The 21472-nt window shown below is 48.7% G+C and overlaps 1 protein-coding gene across 1 annotated transcript; it reads right to left on the bottom strand.

The window, feature by feature from the left end:
- Window positions 1-16832: 16832 nt before the first annotated feature.
- On the bottom strand, window positions 16833-20542 carry TMEM177 (transmembrane protein 177). Its single transcript, XM_036422087.2, has 2 exons — window positions 20455-20542; window positions 16833-18657 (listed from the first exon to the last, which is right to left on the bottom strand). Exon 2 carries the CDS (start codon window positions 18633-18635, stop codon window positions 17700-17702), a length of 936 nt encoding a protein of 311 aa, XP_036277980.1. The 5' UTR covers window positions 18636-18657; window positions 20455-20542; the 3' UTR covers window positions 16833-17699.
- Window positions 20543-21472: the final 930 nt, after the last annotated feature.

Below are 21472 nucleotides of genomic sequence, written 5' to 3'. Positions count from 1 at the left end.
CTTGCTGTGTAACTACGTATTCCTAGTTTATTATTAGACTGTAGAATACAAAGGCAGTGACTTTCTCCATTGCTGTTTCCAGAGCCTAGAATAGAGCCTGATACCTAAGCAGGTGCTCACTAAGTGTGTGCTGATGAGTGAGGCTGAGGAGGAGGGTATGGATCTATGCCAGGATGGCCCCTGCAACATGGTGGCTACCACAGGCCAGTGGCCACACAAGCTGCCCCATCCTCCTGGGGTGTGCAGGCTCTCAGTGGGGACCTTGACAGCTACCCACCCAGCCACCCCTGCCCTGGGCAGGGCCCCATGGGCCAGACTTCTTCTCTGAGCACTGATCTCTGCCCACGTGCTCTTGAGCAGCTGGGATTTCTGGCCTCTGTCCCATCCACGCTGCCCATTCCTGGGTCGTGCATTTATTCACTACCTGCCTCAAGCCAGGCCCCGCAGGATGCTCTGTGGACCTGGAGGCGAGGGGTCCCACCTGCCCCCGGGCCTGAGCCTGCCGTCACACTCAAGCACCTGCACACTCTTGCTCAGTGAATCAAGCAACTCAGGTTTCAGGCCAGGCCGGCAGGCCGGAGTGTGGGGAGAAGGGTGCGGGTGCAGGGCCAGCCCTCTCCTTCTATAAACCAGATGCCAAGTTCCTATGGTCACTTGCCACTGGGGGCAAATCCAGGAGGACTCACAGCAAGGTGCCTGGTCCAAGGCCACGCCCCCTTTTGCCGCATCTCACGTCAGCTCAGTAAGAGAGCACCCTTATTTTAGGATAGGTACTTTACGTACAGTGCTGTCAAGTTCACAAACAAATATAGGAAATGTTCACGATCAGGACTTTCCCCATGCCTCACCATGTGACTGCACAGAGGTGCTCAGTAAATGCGTTTGGATTGGGCTGCTCTCAGGTCCAGGGTGTCCTCCTCTCCCGGGCCTCCTCCTGGCCTTCTCCCCTTTCTCTCCCCTGCCCCCCCCCCCCCCCCCACACACACACACAAAGCGCAGGTGCTCAGTCAGGTGGCTGGCACCCAGGAAGGAAGGCCCTGCCCTGCCGAGACATTCACAGCCCAGTTGGGAGAGACTGACAAGGTACCAGACAAAATGTGGTGTGAACAGTGCCTGGCGGAGCGTGCCAGGCTGCCATGGGAACTGAGGGGGCCTGCAGCACAGGGATGAACACAGCTCCTTACACTTGTGCGTTGCTTTCAGCTTTTCAAAGAACTGGGTGTGAGGGGGAGGTGGGAGGTGGAGGACAGACACTGGGAAATGGAGTTTTCCCATCCCGATTTGCTCACATTCCAGGACTGTCGCCTCAGTGGAGCCCTTTCAATGGAGGAGAAAGAAGAAACATACAAACTCACCCACCATAAGGCATTTTAGCAGCTCCGAGAAGCAGACATTTCTCTGAGTGTTTCTCGGCAAAGCTTTGCAGCATCAGCTGACTGGCTGCCGAGCTGAGCATTAAGAATCTGTAGGTAAGCCCTAGCTAGTCTGGCTCAGTGGTTTGAGCGTTGGCTTATGGACTGAAGGGTTTCGGGTTTGATTCCGGTCAAGGGCCCATGCCGGGTTGTGGGCACATCCCCAGTAGGGGGCGTGCAGGAGGCAGCTGATCAATGATTCTCATCATTGAAGTTTCTATCTGTTTTTCCCTTTCCCTTCCTCTCTGATATCAATAAACATAGATTTTTTTAAAAAAGAAAAAAGAATCTGCAGGTCTGCTTCCAGTGAGCAGAGTCCTCGCCCTGTGAAGGAGCCACTCCATCTAGTTTAGGGCCTTGGTTACATGCTGTCTAAGCAGAGGGACCTTAACCTGGAGGTGGTTTGGGTCTTACGTGTGGCATTGCAGCAGGAGGGGTAGGGAAGTAGGTGGTCACAAATAACCCCAAATCTGGGCCTTCAAACCACAAAGTTTATTTTTGTTCTAACTACATGCACATCCGTGGGTGGGCAGGTCTCTGCTACAGCCACCCCAACTGGGGACCCAACATCCAGAGGCCCACTGGGAAGGGGAGGATGGAGGGAGACACCCTGGCTCCCGAATGCTTTCATGTGGAAGCGATGCTCCGGTCTAACAAATCCACCAGCCAGACTGGGTCCTGTGGCCATGCCACCTTCAAAGGGGTAGGGAGCAGTGGGAACAGAACCTGGCCCACTGTGACGTTCACACAGGTGGCAAAGCAGGGGATCCACCCCTGCCAGTCACCCAGAGTCTCCAGGCTTTCCAGGCCCCACGGGGGGGGGGGGGGGGGGGGCGGGGGGCTTAACCCTGGGAGAGATGAGAGAATGGCCAGGGCCAGGGAATTAATATCACCCTTGTTAGGGATAGACTTCCAAAGGCTGCCTGGGTCGTTGTGTGTGTGTGTGTGTGTGTGTGTGTGTGTGTGTGTGTGTGTTATGTAGATTGCATGTCCGTGTGTGTACTCTTCAAGGCTTCCGTTGGTGTGCAGAGGTCACATGGGTGATTCCGGCAGCAGGCCTTTGCTTCAGGCGTGGCCCAGGCCTCTTGCCATAGAAGGAGCTGCATGAATTTGAGAGGCTTTGCTCCTCAAGCATTTAAAGATATTAACCTGCCCGGGCAGTGTTGCTCAGTGGTTGAGCATCAACCTATGAACCAAGAGGTCACCGGTTCGATTCCCAGTCAGGGCACCTGCCTGGGCTGCAGGCTCGATCCCCAGTGGCAGGTATGTAGGAGGCAGCCAATCTATGATCCATGATGTTTCTCTCTCATCAGTGTTTCTATCTCTCTATCCCTCCCCCTTCCTCTCTTCCTAAAACAAAAAAAAAAAACCAAAAAAAAACCATATTAAAAACAAAACAAAACCTAGTATTTATATTTTTTTTAAAAGATATTAACCTTGGCTTACCCAAAAGCAGTGATTCTCAAACTTTAGGGAACTCACAGATCACCTCGGGGACTGTGAGCAGTGCGGCTTCCTGACTTGCCCACCCCAGGTCTGACTCCGGATTCTCAGGGGGGTCTGGAACCTGCATACACAAGAGTCCCAGGTGGCTCAGAGCTTACCTTTCTGAAAGCTGGTGGAATTTCACTCTCCACCTTTCTCTCCTTAGAGGAAGATTTTCGAAGAACCCGGTGTTCAGGAGAGAGCCCGCAGGCCAGCATCATCTCCCCGGATGACAAAATGACAAAGCGGTGAACAGGGGCTGAGCTGCTCCAGTTGGGGCTCCAGGGGCCCGCTGTGCTACTGTTTTAAGCCTGCTCAGCGAGCATGCCCAGCAGGGGAGAGGGCTCCCGGGTCTCCAGGAGACTTTGTCCCAGCTGTAGAAACCTTAGGTGCCCCCACTTCCCAGCGAGGCTGCAGCCTGGCTAGAAGAAACAGCGCTGGCTTTGCACGAGGGCTCAGGAGTCTCATTCTGGTCCCACCAGCAAGAGCTGTGTGTCCTCGGGCAAGTTACTTAACTTCTCTGAGCCCCTGCTTCCCATCTGGATCAGGACACAGCCTGGCACAGAGCAGCTGCTCCAGGCACGGGGCCTGTGACATTGGTCTGTGGAGGAGTCTCGGCGAGGGCCTGGGGAAATGTGAAAGCTCCGCCTGCCAAAAGCCTCCCCTGCTTTTGGCCCAGCATCGGCCAGCCCATCGGGGCTGAGGGCCCAGCACCACAGCGACTTCCTCCTTAGGCCACAGGGCACCTGCTTTCGGGGCCTCCATTGTCTCTGGGCCTCTACCTTCTGCCCTTCCCCAGGCTGTCAGTTCTGCCTTCGGGTTAATGTAATCTCTGAATAATTTAGCAAATCTCCCCTTGCTCAACTGAAGAACATGCCATGAGGCAAAACAAAATTGAATCACATGTATGCAAGCATTTCCCCAACAGCTGTCGCTGGCTTATGAAACAGATGGCTCCCGACATTCATTTGGCTGGCGAGGAGGCCTCGGGGAGGGGATCCAGGATGGAGGGGACGGGAGTTAGGGGATGAAGGAAGCTGAGTCTGCAGTTAGGAGGTGGGCCAGGGCCTGATTGGGGCCGCTGTGGCCCAACTCCCGAGGGGAGCGCTCCCTGCAGCCCAGGCGCTGCACAGGCTCCTCTGCAGGGCTGAGAGCAGCCAGGCTGTGCCAGCTCGCCCCCAGCACCCGCAGAGGACGATCAGTGTGCCACCAGCACCTGAGGGTCACTGCTTGAGGGTGGCCTCCAGCTGCTACCAGAAACAGCATCAGAAGGTGCTGTGGGCTCTTTTTGAGGTACCCTTTCCAGAAGGGGCAAGACTGGGGTTCAGAGGCCTTACTACAGCAGCCTGTCCCCTGTGGGTCCCCGAGGACTCTGGGCTGAGCTGAGCTTCCCAGGCCAGCGCCTCTGGGTCCACGTGCCAGGCACACCTCTTCACCCCAGCACAAGTCACCGCTGTATCTGCAGGTTTCCTCAACACCCACTGCCCGGCCTGGGGGCAGGAGCGTGGATGGCCCTGGGCTGCCCTGGGAGACATTCCGAGCTGGTCTGGGAGTCGGCACGGGAATTAGACTGCCAGGGTGAGGACGCTGTGGAGGGCAGCACTGCCATCCCTGGCTCACACCAGGTGGTACCTGAGCCACGTCTGAAGGCACCACCGGGCCGCTTCCCAGACGCAGTGCCGTGGGGATGAAGGTAGACTCACCTGTTCAGCCGTCCCGGACGCTGTTACAGCGCTTTACAAATACCAACGTGTTACATTCTTCACAACACCCAGGAGTGGGCACTGCCAGGGCGCCACTTATGGATGGAAACGGAGGTGCAGCCAGGGTAAGAACGTGCTCAAGGAAAAAGGCTGCAGAGCCAGGATCTTAACTCAGGTGTCTGAGGCCCAAGGCTGCCTGGAGTGGCCCAGATCCCGCCCTGGCCAACAGCCCCCGTGGGCCCCATCTCCTCAGACCCTGACTCCGCTTCTTTCCTGCGGCAGCAAGTGGACAGGCCCCTGTCTCAGGCCCGCGGGACGGCTCAGGAGCAGCGGGAACTGGCAGGGGCCTCCCAGGTCCAGCTCCGGGAGGTCATGGGAGTGAAGCTCAGGGACCCAGGAAAGCGAGGGGGGCCCTCTTTTTGAAAAAAGGGCGGGCCCTTTGTCTGCTCAGAGGTGGGGCACACAATTCCACGCTGACACTGACATGGGGTCTTGGAAAACCGAGCAGTGAGCAGCGTCCACCTGACCTGCTGTGGGAAAGGCGCGGATTGCAGGCAGGCCGTTAAGGTCCCTGCCCATGCGCGGGCAGCCCGAGGTGTCAGGCTCTGGCAGGTCTTGTGTGATGGCAAGTACCATCTGTGGATCATCAGAAGGTCTGATTATGAAGCAGCGACACTGCAGTCTGTGTGCTGTCGCCCCTTCCCCTCTTTCCACGTGGGCTCTGGCTCCAGTTTGCCCCTTCGCCAGCCCTGCAGTACCCGCAACCATCCGGAGCAGCAGGTGGGTGAGAGGGAGGGTAGAGGCGGGAGGGAACCTGGGCTGATCCTGGAGGTGATTTACCCTTGAGGCGCAGCAGGGAGCAGGGCCCTCAGAGAAAAGGCGGGGGGGTGAGGGGGGGGGGCGGGGGTGGTGGTGGTGGTGGGGAGGCGGGGGTGCTGGAAGAACTCCAGGGCCAGGGAGGCTTTGAGTCCAGGGGCTCAGCAGCCCATAAGCGTGTGCTCCAGCCCGTGGGAGCTCCGGCCGGGTGAGAGGGTGCAGGGCGGAGAGCAGGGGAGAGGCGTGCAGGAAGGAGCGGGCAGGGTCCAGCCATGTGCACTGGGACTCACCTCCCTCAGCCTTCGTTCTGAACAATCTGTGATGCTTTACAGACCATGTTTGCTCCTCTTCCTCACTCTGCCTCAGGCAGGGAGCTCTCAAGCATCCCGGTGGGTTAAAAGGCTTCATTCATCATCATTAAGAACAACACTGTGTTTCCGAGGAGGCATCATCAGTGAGAAAGGAGCGTCGTGCCGGAGACAGAGAGAGGGCATCTGAGAGCCCTGCCGCAGGGAGAAGGGGCGGAGGGGCACCCCAGACACCAGCTTCCCAGCCTGATCCCCGCAGACATTTCTCCCCCATCCTCAGATCCGGTCCACCCGCCCATCTCACCTCTCACAAACCCACCCTTCACTGCCTGCTCGCTGGGGAAAACGGAGATGTGCACGCTAAATGTCTCCCTCCCACCCCCCATCCCTCTCCGCTGGCACAGTTCCATCTCCTAACTGCAGCTAGGTCCTGCCTCTTCCATCCCCACTGCCACCGCCAAGTTCAGGCCACCACCTTCTCTACCATGTTACCATGCCTTCTCTTGCTAGAACATTCTCAAAGGTTCCCCTGCCGTAACAATAAACCCTGGGAATCCCGCCATGGCCCACAAGGCCCTGCGTACTCTGGTCCCTGCCAGGCCCCTCAGCCTCATCTCTCCCCACACCCGCCCTGGCGTTCTATGCTAGCATGCTGGGTGCTTTATTTTTTATTGTTGACAGTATTACAGATGTCCCCCACAACTGAGCAATTATTGATTTATTGCCTCTTAATTACAAATCCATTCTTCAGTGCCTGTTCTGAGAAAATAGAGACTGGCGTGTTAAACACCTCTCCCCAGTTGGCATAGTGCTGGATTTTGTTAGGAGAGGGCGCTGGAGGGACACTGGGGCAAGATTGGACTTTTCTCTTCCTGCTTCCATTGTGCCCCTCTTGCCAGGCTCTTGCAGGGCCGTTGCTCCTTTGGGGCTCCTCCCGGGTCCTCCTGGGTGTGGGCTCCTCCCGGTGTGGGCTCCTCCTGGTTGTCGGGTCCTCCTGGGTGTGGGCTCCTCCCGGGTGTGGGCTCCTCCTGGTTGTCGGGTCCTCCTGGGTGTGGGCTCCTCCCGGGTGTGGGCTCCTCTGGTAGTCCGGTCCTCCTGGGTGTTGGGTCCTCCTGGGTGTCGGGTCCTCCTGGGTGTGGGCTTCTCCCGGGTGTGGGCTTCTCCCGGGTGTGGGCTCCTCCTGGGTGTCGGGTCCTCCTGGGTGTCGGGTCCTCCTGGGTGTGGGCTTCTCCTGGGTGTGGGCTTCTCCTGGGTGTGGGCTCCTCCTGGGTGTCGGGTCCTCCTGGGTGTGGGCTTCTCCTGGGTGTGGGCTTCTCCTGGGTGTGGGCTCCTCCTGGGTGTCGGGTCCTCCTGGGTGTCGGGTCCTCCTGGGTGTGGGCTTCTCCCGGGTGTGGGCTTCTCCCGGGTGTGGGTTCCTCCTGGGTGTCGGGTCCTCCTGGGTGTGGGCTTCTCCTGGGTGTGGGCTTCTCCTGGGTGTGGGCTCCTCCCGGGTGTGGGCTCCTCCCGGGTGTGGGCTCCTCCTGTGTGTGGGTTCCTCCTGGGTGTTGGGTCCTCCTGGGTGTGGGCTTCTCCTGGGTGTGGGCTCCTCCCGGGTGTGGGCTCCTCCTGGTTGTCGGGTCCTCCTGGGTGTGGGCTCCTCCCGGGTGTGGGCTCCTCTGGTAGTCCGGTCCTCCTGGGTGTCGGGTCCTCCTGGGTGTGGGCTCCTCCCGGGTGTGGGCTCCTCCTGGGTGTGGGTTCCTCCTGGGTGTCAGGTCCTCCTGGGGGTCAGGGCCCTGCAGCTGCCCCGCATCCCTTCCGTGGCTCTCAGCAGAGTGCTGTTGGTGAGGCCCCTCCCCCACGGACCCAGCATTCCCTCAGGTGGCTTTGAATCAAGTTCCCAAGAGGGTACCTGCTGTGGATGTCTTCCCTGTCACCCCGAAGAGGGTATGTCCAGCAAGTTCTGCCAGTGTGGCACCTGACTGAGCAGCTTCTCAGCATGAGCCCTGCTGGCACCGTCTCCAGTGAGGCCTGCCTCAGCCAGGGCAGGGGCAGGGGCTGCTCCTCATGGATTCCTAGAGTTCTCTTCATTCCTATAAGCTAATCCTCATCACTCTACCCCCCTGTTATAAGGGCAATAAGAACTCCTTACAGAATAATAATTCTTCACATTGAACTTTCTTGTTCAAATTCCCTTGTGGTGTCAATCCCTGGTTGGGCCCTGATGACACAAAACCACACAAACCGTCGCAGTTCTGGCTTTTGCAGAGGCCACTTGCACATACGTGGCCTAAGTTATTACTGTTCGAACTCGCGATAGTGCTAAGAGCATGAATACCTGAGCCAGACTACCTATTTCAGATCCCAGGTCTGGAACTGGCTGGTGCGAAATCTCTTACTCTCTCTGTGCCTTGATCTCCCCATCAGAAACAGGGAGATAACAGGATTGCTGTGGGGATCACAGAAATTAATACGTGTAAAGGGTCTGGCATGTCACGGCTATATGCCTTTGATATTATCAGCATTAGCTTTTATTCACTCACACTCAGGCGTTTCAGCACCAGGGCCCTCTTCTGGGAAGTCCTTCCTCCCACCTCCAATCCCAGGCTGGTAGGTGCCCTCCCTGTGCTCCCACAGAGCCTGTCCCTCAGATCCTTCACGGCTCCGATCTCACTGTTATCACTGCAGGGCTACTTGTCCGTCTTCTGCAGGACTGCCAGCTCCATGAGGGCAGGGCATCCTCAGACCTTGCACCTAACTGAGGGAGGGGGTAACCTGTTAGTTAGGTCCTCTGAGAGGCAGACACGGAGATAGGGCCACCCAGTAAGAGATGTGTTGGGGAAATGCCTGTGAAGGACAAAGGGGGAAGGGACAGGAGAAGGTGGGGAGAGCCTCAGACACCATGCAGGCCTGACACCTGAGGAGGAGAGCGGGGAGGAAAAAGGCTGGGGAGGAAGGGTCTCCGGTGTCAGAGCAGTTCTAAGAAAGACCTGCCCAGGCCACTGGCACGTCCTTGAGCCTTAGTCCCTCCCTGGAGGATTCCCCCGGTTCACAGGATGGGCCTGAGTTAGTACTGCCACAGTGATCAGCCTTGGCGGGAGCAGCCTGCAGGAGGGCGCCTGGGTGAGAATGTGGTGGTGGATCTGCAGGAACAGCTGGGGTTGTCAGTCAGCTCTGCTCCCACAGCAGATCCCAGCAGCACATTTCATGACCGACACAGTAACTGACAGACAGAAGGTTGGCTACATCCTAAGGATCTAAGGCCAAAAGCAGGGAAGCCAGAATCTGTCACCTTGATGCAGGGAGAAGGAGTGGGGTCCATGGACTCCCCCTCAAGTAAGTTGTTGTACATATATATATATAAATACACATAGTGCTAAGTCCCAAAAATGTGTACAAACTCTAACAGCTAATACTACAATTTTGAAAGTGAAATATATTTTAATAAACACTGCCTTTATAATTATTCAAAGTGTGTGTATATATATTTTTAGGATACCTATATATTGAATGTATAAAGTATTCAAAATTCCACCATAACAGATTTACTTTTAGTGTGAAATTTCTTTCCAGGTCTTATCATGTTTACATTATTGCAATCATTGTGCAAGTAGTATTTCATGTTTTTATTTTTTTATTTTTTATTTTTCCAGATTTATACAAATCTCAATTACCCTAATGCGGGGTTTCTATGTTATTTCTGACACCATTGTAGGACATCTTTTTTTTTTTTTTTTTAACATTTATTTATTTATTTTTACATATTTTATTGATTTTTCCCCCCTCCCTCCTTCCCACACATCCCCTCCCTCCCCAAAGTTTTATATCCATTGGTTGTACTTATATGCATGGATACAAGTCCTTCAGTTGATCTATTATCTCCCCCAGATCCTCCTCCCCTCCCCGCTGAAATTTGACAATCTGCTTGTTGCTTTACTGTCTCTGTATCTATCTTTTGGTTCATCAGTTTATAATGATCTTTATTATCCACAAATGAGTGAGGTCATGCGGTGTTTCTCTTTCATTGATTGGCTTATTTCACTCAGCATGATGTTCTCCAATTCCATCCAGGTTGCTGCAAATGATGAGAATTCCTTCTTTTTTATGGCAGCATAGTATTCCATTGTGTAGATGTACCATAGTTTTTGGATTCAATCATCTGCTGACGGGCACCTAGGCTGTTTCCAAATTCTGGCTATTGTAGATTGTGCTGCTATGAACATAGGGGTGCATATATCCTTTCTGATTGGTGTTTCTAGTTTCTTGGGATATATTCCTAGGAGTGGGATTACTGGATCAAATGGGAGTTCCGTATTCAGTTTTTTGAGGAAATTCCACACTGTTCTCCACAGTGGTTGCACCAGTCTGCATTCCCACCAGCAGTGCACGAGGGTTCCTTTTTCTCCACAATCTCGCCAACACTTGTCGTTTGTTGATTTGTTGATGTTGGCCATTCTGACAGGTGTGAGATGGTACCACATTGTTGTTTTGATTTGCATCTCTCAGATAATTAGTGACTTTGAGCATGTTTTCATGTGCCTTTTGGCCTTCCTTCTGTCTTCTTTTGAAAATATTCTATTTAGGTCCATTGCCCATTTCTTAATTGGATTATTCACCTTCCTTTTATTTAGTTGTATCAGCTGTCTGTAGATGTTGGAGATTAAACCTTTATCAGTAGTGTTATTTGCAAATATGTTCTCCCACACCGTGGGCTTTCTTGTTGTTTTGTTGATGGTTTCTTTTGCTGTGAAAAAGCTTTTTATTTTGATGTAGTCCCATTTGTTTATTTTCTCTTTAGCTTCCATTGCCCTAGGGGCAGTATCAATGAAGAAGTTCTTTTGGCATAAGTCTGAGCTTTGCTGCCTGTGGATGTTTCTAGTATTTTTATGGTTTCCCGTCTGATGTTTAAGTCCTGCATCCATTTTGAGTTTATTTTTGTGTATGGTGTAAGTTGGTGATCTAGTTTCATTCTTTTGCATGTGTCTGCCCAATTTTCCCAACACCATTTATTGAAGAAACTGTCTTGACTCCATTGTATATTCGTGCCTCCTTTGTCAAATATTAATTGAGCATAGTGATGTGGGTTGATATCTGGGTTCTCAATTCTATTCCATTGATCTATATGTCTGTTCTTGTGCCAGTACCAGGCTGTTTTGAGAACAGTGGCTTTGTAATACAGTTTGAAGTCTGGTATTGAGATCCCTCCTACTTTACCCTTCTTTCTCAGGATTGCTGTGGCTATTCGGGGTCTTTTATTGTTCCAAATGAACTTTTGGAGAGTTCTTTCTAGGTCAGTGAAATATGCCGTTGGTATTTTAATGGGGAGTGCATTGAACCTATAGATTGCTTTAGGAAGTATGGACATTTTGATGATGTTGATTCTACCAATCCATGAACATGGTACGTTCTTCCATCTCCTTCCATCTTCCTCTATCTCTTTTTTCAGTGTCATGTAGTTTTCTGCATATAGGTCCATTACTTCCTATTCCTAGGTATCTTAATTTTTTTGGTGCGATGGTAAATGGAATTGCTTTTTTAGTCTCTGTTTCTGTAGTTTCACTGTTGCTGTATAGAAATGCCATGGATTTCTTGGCATTAATTTTGTATCCTGCTACATTGCCAAATTCATTTATTAAGTCAATTAGTTTTTTAATGGAGTCTTTTGGGTTTTTTATGTACAATATCATGTCATCTGCAAATAAGGATAACTTTACTTCTTCTTTTCCAATTTGGATGCCTTTTATTTCCTCCTCTTGTCCAATTGCAATGGCTAGTACTTCCAGTACTATGTCAAACAGGAGTGGCGAGAGTGGGCATCCCTGTCTTGTTCTTGTTCTTAGAGGGAATGGTTTTAGTTTTTGCCCATTGAGTATAATGTTGGCTGTGGGTTTATCATATATGGCTTTTATTATGTTGAGGTATGATCCTTGTACTCCCACCTTGTTAAGAGTTTTTATCAGGAAAGGGTGTTGGATTTTATCAAATGCTTTTTCTGCATCAATTGATATGACTATATGATTTTTATCTTTCAATTTGTTTATGTGATGTATCACATTTATTGATTTGCTGTTATTGTACCATCCTTGCATTCCTGGAATAAATCCTACTTGGTCATGGTGTATGATCTTTGTGATGTTCTTCTGGAGTCGATTTGCTAGAATTTTGTTGAGGATTTTGGCATCTATGTTCATGAGGGATATTGGCCTGTAATTCTCTTTCATTGAGTTGTCTTTATCTGGTTTTGGTATTAGGGTGATGCTGGCTTCATAGAAGGAGTTTGGAAGTGTTCCTTCCTCTTGGATTTTTTGGAATAGTCTGAGGAGGATAGGTTTTAGTTCTTCCTTGAATGTTTTCCTGTGAAGCCATCTGGCCCTGGGCTTTTGTTTGCTGGAAGCTTTTTGATGACTGTTTCAATTTCTTCCCAAGACACTGGTCTATTGAGATTTTTAGATTCTTCCTGATTGAGTTTTGGAAGTTTGTATTTTTCTAGGAATATGTCCATTTCCTCCAGGTTGTTCAGTTTGTTGGCATAGAGTTGCTCGTAGTATTTTGTAACAGTCTGTTGTATTTCGGTGGGGTCTGTTGTTATTTAACCTCTTTCGTTTCTGATTTTGTTTATTTGGGTCCTCTCTCTTTGTTTCTTGGTTAGCCTGGCTAGAGGTCCATCTATCTTGTTTATTCTTTCAAAGAACCAGCTCTTGGTTTTGTTGATCTTATGTATTTTTTTTTGGTCTTTATGTCGTTTATCTGTGCTCTGATTTTTGTTATTTCCTTCCTTCTGCTTACACTGGGCTTTTCTTGTTGCTCCTTTTCTAACTCTTTGAGTTGTAGAGTTAGATCATCTGTTACCCTTTTTTCTAGTTTTTTGCAATAGGCTTGTAAGGATATGAACTTCCCTCTCAAAACTGCTTTTGCTGTGTCCCATAGATTTTGGATTGCTGTGTTTTCATTGTCATTTGTTTCCAGGATGTTTTTAATTTCTTCCTTGATTTCTCTGGTAACCCAGTCCTTGTTTAATAGCATGCTGTTTAGTCTCCATGTGTTTGATTTCTTTGGATTATTTTTATTGTAGTTAATTTCCAGTTTTATGCTATTATGGTCTGAAAAGATACTTGATATGATTTCTATCTTCTTGAATTTGAAGAGACTTTGCCTATGTCCCAAAATGTGGTCTATCTTTGAGAATGTCCCATGTGCACTTGAGAAGAATGTATATTCTGTGGCTTTGGGGTGCAGTGTTCTGAAGATGTCAATTAATTCCATCTGGTCTAGTGAGTCATTTAGGATTGATATTTCTTTGCTGATTTTTTGTTTAGATGATTTGTCAAAGGGTGACAGTGGGGTATTAAAATCTCCTACTATGATTGTATTGCTATTAATCTCTCTCTTAATGTCCTCCAGCAGTTTTTTAATGTATTTGGTTGCTCCTGTATTGGGTGCATATATATTTACCAGGGTTATTTCTTCTTGTTGGATTGTTCCCTTTAGTATTATGGAATGTCCTTCATTATCTCTTATTATGTCCTTCACTCTGAGATCTAATTTGTCAGATATAAGTATTGCTACCCCAGCTTTTTTTTCATTTCCATTTGCCTGGAAAACTTTTTTCCATCCCTTCACCCTCAGCCTGTGTGCATCTCTTTTTCTGAGGTGGGTTTCTTGTAGACAACAGATGTATGGGTCTTGTTTTCTTATCCAATCTGTTACCCTATGTCTTTTGATTGGAGCATTTAATCCATTTACATTTAAGGTTATTATTGACAGGTACTCATTTGACGCCATTTTTATTCTATACCCGTGTTACTTCTTCACTTCTTATTTCTTTATTTTTACAGTAGACCCTTTAGCATTTCTTGCATTGCTGGTTTGGTGGAGATAAATTCCTTCAGTCTTTTTTTGTCTGTGAAGCTCCTGATTTCCCCTTCAGTTTTGATTGATAGCCTTGCTGGGTACAGTATTCTTGGATTCAGACCCTTCCTTTGCATGACTTTGTATATTTCATCCCATTCCCTTCTGGCCTGATAAGTTTCTGTTGAGAAATCAGTTGCTAGTCTGATGGGGGTTCCTTTGTATGTAAGTTTCTGTCTCTCTCTGGCTGCTTTTAAGATTCTTACTTTGTCGATGTTGTTTGCCAATTTAATTATAATGTGCCTTGGAGTCTGTCTTCTGGGATTCATTTTGCTTGGGACTCTGCGAGCATTTTGGATTTGTGTGGTTTTTTACTTCTCTATTTCAGGAAAGTTTTCTGTCATTATTTCTTGAAATACTTTTTCCATGTCTTCCTCAGTTTCCTTTCCTTCTGGAACCCCTATTATTCGAATATTATTTTGTTTTGTATTGTCCCAAACCTCCCGTAGGCTCTCCTCCTGCTTTTTAATCTTTTTTTCTAGAAGTTGTTCTACTTGGGTATTTTTTTCCATTTTATCTTCTAGCTCACTGATGCGGTCCTCTGCTTCATCTAGTCTACTCTTCATGCTTTCTATTGAGTTCTTCATGGTAGCGATGTCATTTTTCATTTCTTCTTGGTTCTTCTTCAGTTCCTCATGGCTCTTCTTCAGTTCCTCATGGTTCTTCCTCATTTCTTCTTGGCTATTGTCAAATTTCTCTTCCATTCTTTTTAGCCATCCTATGATCATTACTCTGAATTCTTGCTCTGGTAGGCTGCTTGCCTCTGACTCGTTTACTTCCTTTTCTGGTGATGCCTGCTTTTCTTTCACGTGTGGGCTATGTTTTTGTCTCCCCATGGCCTCTCTTTTCAGGATGTCTGGTTATGTGGTGTTCCTTCTCCTTTCCATGGGTGACCGAAGAACTCCCTTGAATCCACGTGTTTGTGCTGATTCGGGCTTCTCAGCTGCTCGATGGACCTCTCCGCTGGGGTTTTCCAGGCCTCAGAGAAGCTACTCTTTTCCTGGTAAGGTGGCACAGCCTTCCCTCCGAGCTCCATCCGCAGCTCGCCGCCGCCGCCGCCGCCGCGGCAGTGCTGGCCACCCGGCCAGGAATTCCTGTCCAGCAGACAGCTCCCTACCTTCCTTGAAAACTCCGCTGCCCCTTAGCTGCCAATCAACATTCCCTGAGCGACTCAGACGCTACTTTTATCTGTTCTGGGACCAGAGTCAGAACAAGTCCGACTGTTCGGTCACCATCTTCCTCATGTTTTAAATATTTAATATTTATAACTAATATTTCCATGTTTTTATCATTATCTTCATAATTACAACTTTTAAAATGGGTTTATTTTATTTTTACTTTTGTTAATCCTCACCTGAGGATATTTTTCTTAGAGAGAGTGGAAGGGATGGGGAGAGACACAGAGAGAGAACATCAATGTGTCCCTCAGCCTAGTCTGCACCCTCTCCAATCTGGGACCCCTCGAGGGTAAATATCTGCAAATCAATAAATATGAAACAGCACATAAACAAACTGAAGGATAAAAAACACATGATCATATCAATAGATGAAGAAAAAGCACTTGATAAAACCCAGCACCCTTCTATAATAATAAAAGCGTAGTATGCTAATTAGACCAGATGACCGAACAGCAGAACAACCGTCCGGACGAAGCTGGGACTGTGAGGGCTGAGACCCTTGCATGAATTTTGTGCATCAGGCCTCTAGTTCATGATAAAAACTCTCAGCAATGTGGGATAGAGGGAACATAACACATATATCAATGTAATAATGGCCATATTTGACAAACCCACAGCCAACATCATCCTCAAAATATTTCCCTAAAGATTGGGAACAAGACAGGGATGTCCCCTTTTACTACTCTGATTCAACACAGTACTGGAAGGCCTAGTCACAGCAATCAGACAAGACTAAGATATAAAGATCATTCAAATTGGAAAGGAAGAACTGATAAATAAATTGAATAAAGTAGCAGGATACAAAATAAATAAATATCCAGAAATCACTTGCATCCCTATATACCAATAATAAACTATCAGAAAGAGAAACTAAAAAGACAATACCATTCATAATTGTTTCAAAAATACTTAGCAATTTATTTAACTAAGGATGTAAAAAACTCAGAAATGATAAGACATTGAGGAAAGAAATTAAAGAAGATACAAATAAGTGGAAGCATACGCCATATTCATGGATAGAAAGAATTAACATCATTAAAATGTTCATACTATCCAAAGCAATCTATACATTCAATGAATTCTATCAAGATACCAATGGTATATTTCACAGAACTAGAAACAATATTTCAAAAATTTATATGGAACCACGAAAGAAACTAAATAGCAACAGCAATTTTGAGAAAGAAGAACAAAATTGGAGGGATCATCTATCTGATATCAAACTATACTGTAAGACCACAATAATCAAAACAGCAGTTACTGGCATAAAAACAGACATATAGATCAATGGACCAGAATAGAGAGACCAGAAATAAGCACACGTCTATATGGTCAATTAATATGTGACAAAGAAGACAAAACATACAATGGGCTAAAGATAGTCTATTCAATAATTGGTATTGGGAAAATTGAACAGATGCACGCAAAAAAAAAAAAAAAAATATTAGACCACTTTCTTCCATTCTACAGAAAAACTCAAAACAGATTAAAAACTTGCCCTGGGAAGTGTTTCTCAGTGGTTAGAGAGTCAGCTTCCCACCAGAGGTTCCCAGGTTTGATCCAGTCAAGGACATTATCCCCAGTAGAGGTGCAAGTGGGAGGCACCCAGTCGATGTGTCTTTCTCTTTCTCACATCAATTCTCTCTCTCTCTCTCTCTCAAATCAAATATCCTCATTTCTTAGATGAGGATTAAAAAAAACCAAAACCAAACAGATGGAAGATTTAAATGTTAGATTGGAAACCATAAAAACCCTAGCAGAAAACACAGGCAGTAAAATCTCAGACATTTCTTTCTTTTTTATACCTAGCATGTCATTTTGATTCCACAAATGAAAAACTCTATCTATATGGTACCATGTGCTAATAAGCCAGAATAAACAGACTTTAAATTAGAGGCTATTTTTTTTTTTTTTTACATTACTTTTGGCTAAATAAAACAGCATCCCTAGCTGGTGTGGCTGTTTGTTGAGTGTTGTCCCATGGACTGAGAGGTCATCAGCTTGATTCTCAGTCAGGACACATACCTAGATCACAGGTTGGATCCCCAGTTAGGGTGCATAGGGGAGGCAACCCACCTATGTTTCTCTCTCTCTCTCTCTCTAAACATATACTCGGGTGAGGATTAAAAAGAAAAAAGAAGTTACTCTGTGAAGCAGAAGTCCACAATGGAGTTACATCCAAAATGTTAAAACCAATTTTTATTTTAATTAAAAAATGAAATATGCCCACAGTAAAAATAAAAAGCAAGTGGGTCACCCATTACCACAGTTCCCCAGCTTTCTTTTTCAGAACTTCTGCTGTAGCACTTTCGTGACCATCCTTCCAGAAAACGCTGTATGAACTTATAGGTATGTATGCATAAAAATCTGTGCATATCTCTGTGAGTGTAACCCTGGACATGTACCCTTACTGGAAATCAAACTGGTGACCTCTTGGTTCCTGGGTCAATGCTCACCCACACTGGCTGGGCACCCTCTCAAAGCTTTTAATCTCTATCGCAAAAGGAAACTGGGATCTGACCAACAGGCAAACCACGGGTGGTTCTCCGTCATAAGAGGGTTCACATCCTGCAAGCACCTCTGGTGGTAAGATAGGTATGACCGCATCCCCACAGCCTACTGGTTTCAAAAACAAAAAAGGAGGGACATCCATTTACTTATGTCACATCCTTTTTGCCAGAGGACCCCACAATCCTGCCAGAAGTGTACACCATCCCCATTTCACAGTGGAGTAAACCAAGGCTCAGATTCATAAAGAGATGTGCCCAAGGTCGCTTATATCATAAGAGGTGGGTTGAGGTAGAATCCAGGCTGCTTGACTCCAAAAACATTGAGCTGTGGGTACAGAGAGCCCCCAGGATCAATGGCAGGGTTGTGCCTGCATGAGCTGGAACTGCCCGTGAGATGAACCCCTCAGGAGTGGCCTGGGTTGCGAGCCGCCCTCCACATCTGCAGCATGGAATCCCGACGGGCCGTGTAGGGTAAATGTTTGATGCGGAACCAATGTCTGGGGACGATGTTCCCACTGGGCGTATACAGCTTCTCTCCGTGTGGACCCAAGAGACTGCGCAGGGCCAGGTTGCCAGACAGGATCTTCTCATAGAACTGCACTCCACCCTGGGAATAGGCTGCGGACATGGAAGCTGTGCGGCGGTCCAGCCAGGCTTCCAGGGCATGCGTGAGAGAGTCTGTGGAGAAGGCGTAAGCCACAAAGCCTACCACTGCTGCCACCAGGTTGAAGGCAACTCTTAAGTTCATGGGGCCTCCATAGAGCCCCAGGGCGTGCTTCGCACTTATGCTCAGCATCCAAGTTCCTGCCAGACAAGCTGGGGCCGGCAGGGCCTGCAGCGCGGCTGTACCGCTCTCCAGGTACACCACCTCCCTGGCCAAGGCAAACTTCTGGGCATCATGGGACAGGGTCAGGGAGTCTTTCAGCCGGGTACCTTCTGGGCTTTTCCAGTCCACTCTTTGCCCGTGTACAATCACAGGGCGGTCAGTTTTGGTCACTGAGCCACCCAGGAAGCTGGCGGGGATGCCCACCACGGCCCCAGCAGGGAGTCTTGGGAAGCCAGCACTCACCGGCTGGAAGGTGAAAGCGGTGAAGGTCTTGTACCCATGGCCTGATGGGACGCCAATGTCCTGCAGCACCTCTTGGAAAAGTCTCTCAAGCTTTGGGGAGAGTGGGGCTGGCTGGCCCTGGGGCCAGTACTGGTATAGCCAGCGAACCACAGGATCTGGGAAGAGGTGGTACAAGATCTGGGCTCCAAACAGGCCCGCACAGGAGCCCACCAACAGGCCTGTCCTATGTCTCTGCACAAACGCTGCGGCCCGCCACAAGGGACCGGCCATGGATGCTGCTACGGCTACAAACCTGGGCCAAGAAAAGAGAGAAGTCAGCCAGTGGTTCCCTGGGTCTGCCTGTAGCCTGAATATCCTCCCAGGGCCACATCCTTTCTAACAAGGGCAATACAACGCAGTGGCGAGAGCCTGAGTTCCAATCTCAGCCCACCAGCCTCTCTGTTTGCCAGGCATGTGAAACCGACCCACCACTAGGGGGGCTGGGATGAGTAAATGAATGGACACATAAAGCAATGAGTGTCTGGCACAGTAGTGGACAGCCTGTGATCATTTCTGTGATTACTTTTATTTCCACAGCATTACTACCGTGTTTCCCCGAAAATAAGACATCCTCCGAAAATAAGACCTAGCACATGGAAAGATAAGACATCCCCTGAAAATAAGACCTAGCGCAACTTTGGGAGAAAAAATTAATATAAGACACTGTCTTATTTTCGGGGAAACAGGGTAGTAAGTGCCTAACTGCCTCAGTCCATTATGCATCCCAGACTGAAGCGCTATGACCACTAATTTACTGGTGTTTATGTTCAACTTACTGTGTACTAATGAATGTTAGACAATTCTGACAGCTTTGCATTTATTAACTCACAATTAAATGGTCATAACTCCATGACCTAATAACTACTATTGGCCCTATTTAAAGCAGTGGAAACTGAGGAATAGATAGGCTAAGTAAATTGGTCAAAATTTCAAACTAGTAAAGTGGCTGTTATGGGCTGCATTGTGTCCACCCAGATTCATATGCTTAAGTCTTAACCCCAATACCTCGGAATGTGACTGTATTTATAGAGATGGGGCCTCTACAGAGGTAATAAGTTAAAATAAGGTCATTAGGGCAGGTCTTAATCCAATATGATGTCCTTATGAGAAGAGGAGATTAGGACAGACACAGAGGGAAGATCATGAGAAGTGCAAACCAGAAAGCAATCACACACATGCTAATGAGAGAAACCTCAGAAGCAATGATACAGGCAGAGTATTTGAGCACAGGTTGTCAGGTGTTCACAGAAAACTTCATTTAGAAAAAACTTTAGCCCTGGCTGGGAGATGCGGTTACTTGCGGAGTGCCATTCCTACACCAAAAGGTTGCAAGTTTGATCCCTGGTCAGGGCACATACCTAGGTCAGGAGAGGTATGGGAGGCAACTGATGGATATTTCTCTCACATTGATATGCATCTCTCTCTCTCTCTCTCTCTAAAATCAATTTAAAAACCACATATCCTTGTGTAAGGATTAAACCAAAATTGTAATGCCAAATTGCAAACGTACAAAAGTAGAAAAAAATATTCCATCAACTTTAATCACATGGCCAATCTTGCTTCATCTCTACTCCCACCCATATTCCCCCTCTAACTGGTTTACTTTGAAAAACATCCCGGGCAACCCATTATTTCAAATGTAAATATTTCAGAAAAGGTCACAATTAATTTAACTTTTGTTGAAGCTTCCTGTCCTCCTGTCTATAAAGTGTGTGTATGTGTGAAAAATGTTTAATTAGAGAATTGCCGCAAATAAGAACGTGGAGCACTTATTTTAATAACAAATTCCTAGAGTCACAAAATCTGGCCCTTTTTTCCAACGAGGAAACTGAGGCCAGGGAAGGGAGGGTCTGGCCAGGTCCCAACGCCCCGGCACAGCGCCAGGCCGCGCCCCCGGTGGGCACGCACCCGTGGGCAGCTGGGAGGCGGCTTCCTGTGGCTCCATTCGGGCCCTAAGCTGCGCTCGGGTCTCCAACTCGCTCCCTGCAAAGAACCTGGGGAGGGGATGGCCCCTGGGGACCCGCACCGACCACCCAACCCGCACGCTCACCGCCTCCGCCTCCACCGCCGCAGCCTGGGACACCGCAACGTGAGCGCGGGGAGGCGCCGGGAGCAAGATGCGCCGGCGGGGGCGGGGCCTGCCGCAAAGCACGCCGGAGGGCGGGGCCTGCCGCAAAGCACGCCGGGGGCGGGGCCTGCCGCAAAAGCGCGCCGGGCCGGCGCGGGAGGCTCTTCTGCCGACTGTGCTCCTCGCGAGTAGTCTGCGACCTGCAGAGTCCTGGCGGCGGGTGGGTCCCTCAGTTTACCTCTGGAGGACACCGGGCTCCGCGGGTAGGAGGCGGCTCATAGCACAGCCTCTGGTGGAGCCCTCGCCCGCCCGACCGCCGGGTCCGTGAGCTTTTCTGTAGGAAGGGCACCGCCGGCGGGTGCTCTTTAATTACCACGCCCTCCGCCCCGCACCCCAGGTCCTCTCGGTGATTCACACTGTACAGTCCATAGAGGCAGCGCCACATCTGTTACCTCGCCTTCCAGCAGCTCTATGATTAGGTCAGGGTGGGCTTGCCTGTGCACCAAGCCACGATTACCACCTATTTTTGTAAATAAAGGTTTATTGGAATATAGCCAATTGCAAGGGGATGAGAGTACCAGGTACCTCCTGGTGTAATTTGGGAATTCAATGAGGTCGTGTGTATAGTGCTCAGCACAACCCGTGCTGTGTAACTAGCTGTTATTATTAAGATCTGTTCTGGTTCTGATACTCCAACTTTGGCTGCTCAGTTTGTATGCATATGATGCTATAACATCTTAAATACGTGACCTCAGCCAGATTCAGATGTAGGATATTCTGCTACAGGGCAAATGATGTGGTTTTCCTAACAAATCAATGGCATGAAAAAGATGGAGGCAAAGGCACCTTTGGGGAAATCTGAATATGGATTGAGTATTAGGTGAAATTAATAAATTGTTTATTTTGTTAGGTGGGATGAAGTATGATATTTATGTAAACAGAAAAGCTCTTATCAATTAGAGATGCATATGAAGTACTGAGGACTGAAAAGACAATGTCT

Source organism: Pipistrellus kuhlii, unplaced genomic scaffold (assembly GCF_014108245.1).
Source record: "Pipistrellus kuhlii isolate mPipKuh1 unplaced genomic scaffold, mPipKuh1.p scaffold_m20_p_7, whole genome shotgun sequence".
Classification (NCBI taxonomy): Eukaryota; Metazoa; Chordata; class Mammalia; order Chiroptera; family Vespertilionidae; genus Pipistrellus; species Pipistrellus kuhlii.
This window is presented reverse-complemented; position numbering and strand designations above follow the sequence as displayed.

Coding starts and splice junctions, on each gene's coding strand:
- TMEM177 (XM_036422087.2), bottom strand. CDS start 18,635: ATGGCCGGTCCCTTGTGGCGGGCCGCAGCGTTTGTGCAGAGACATAGG.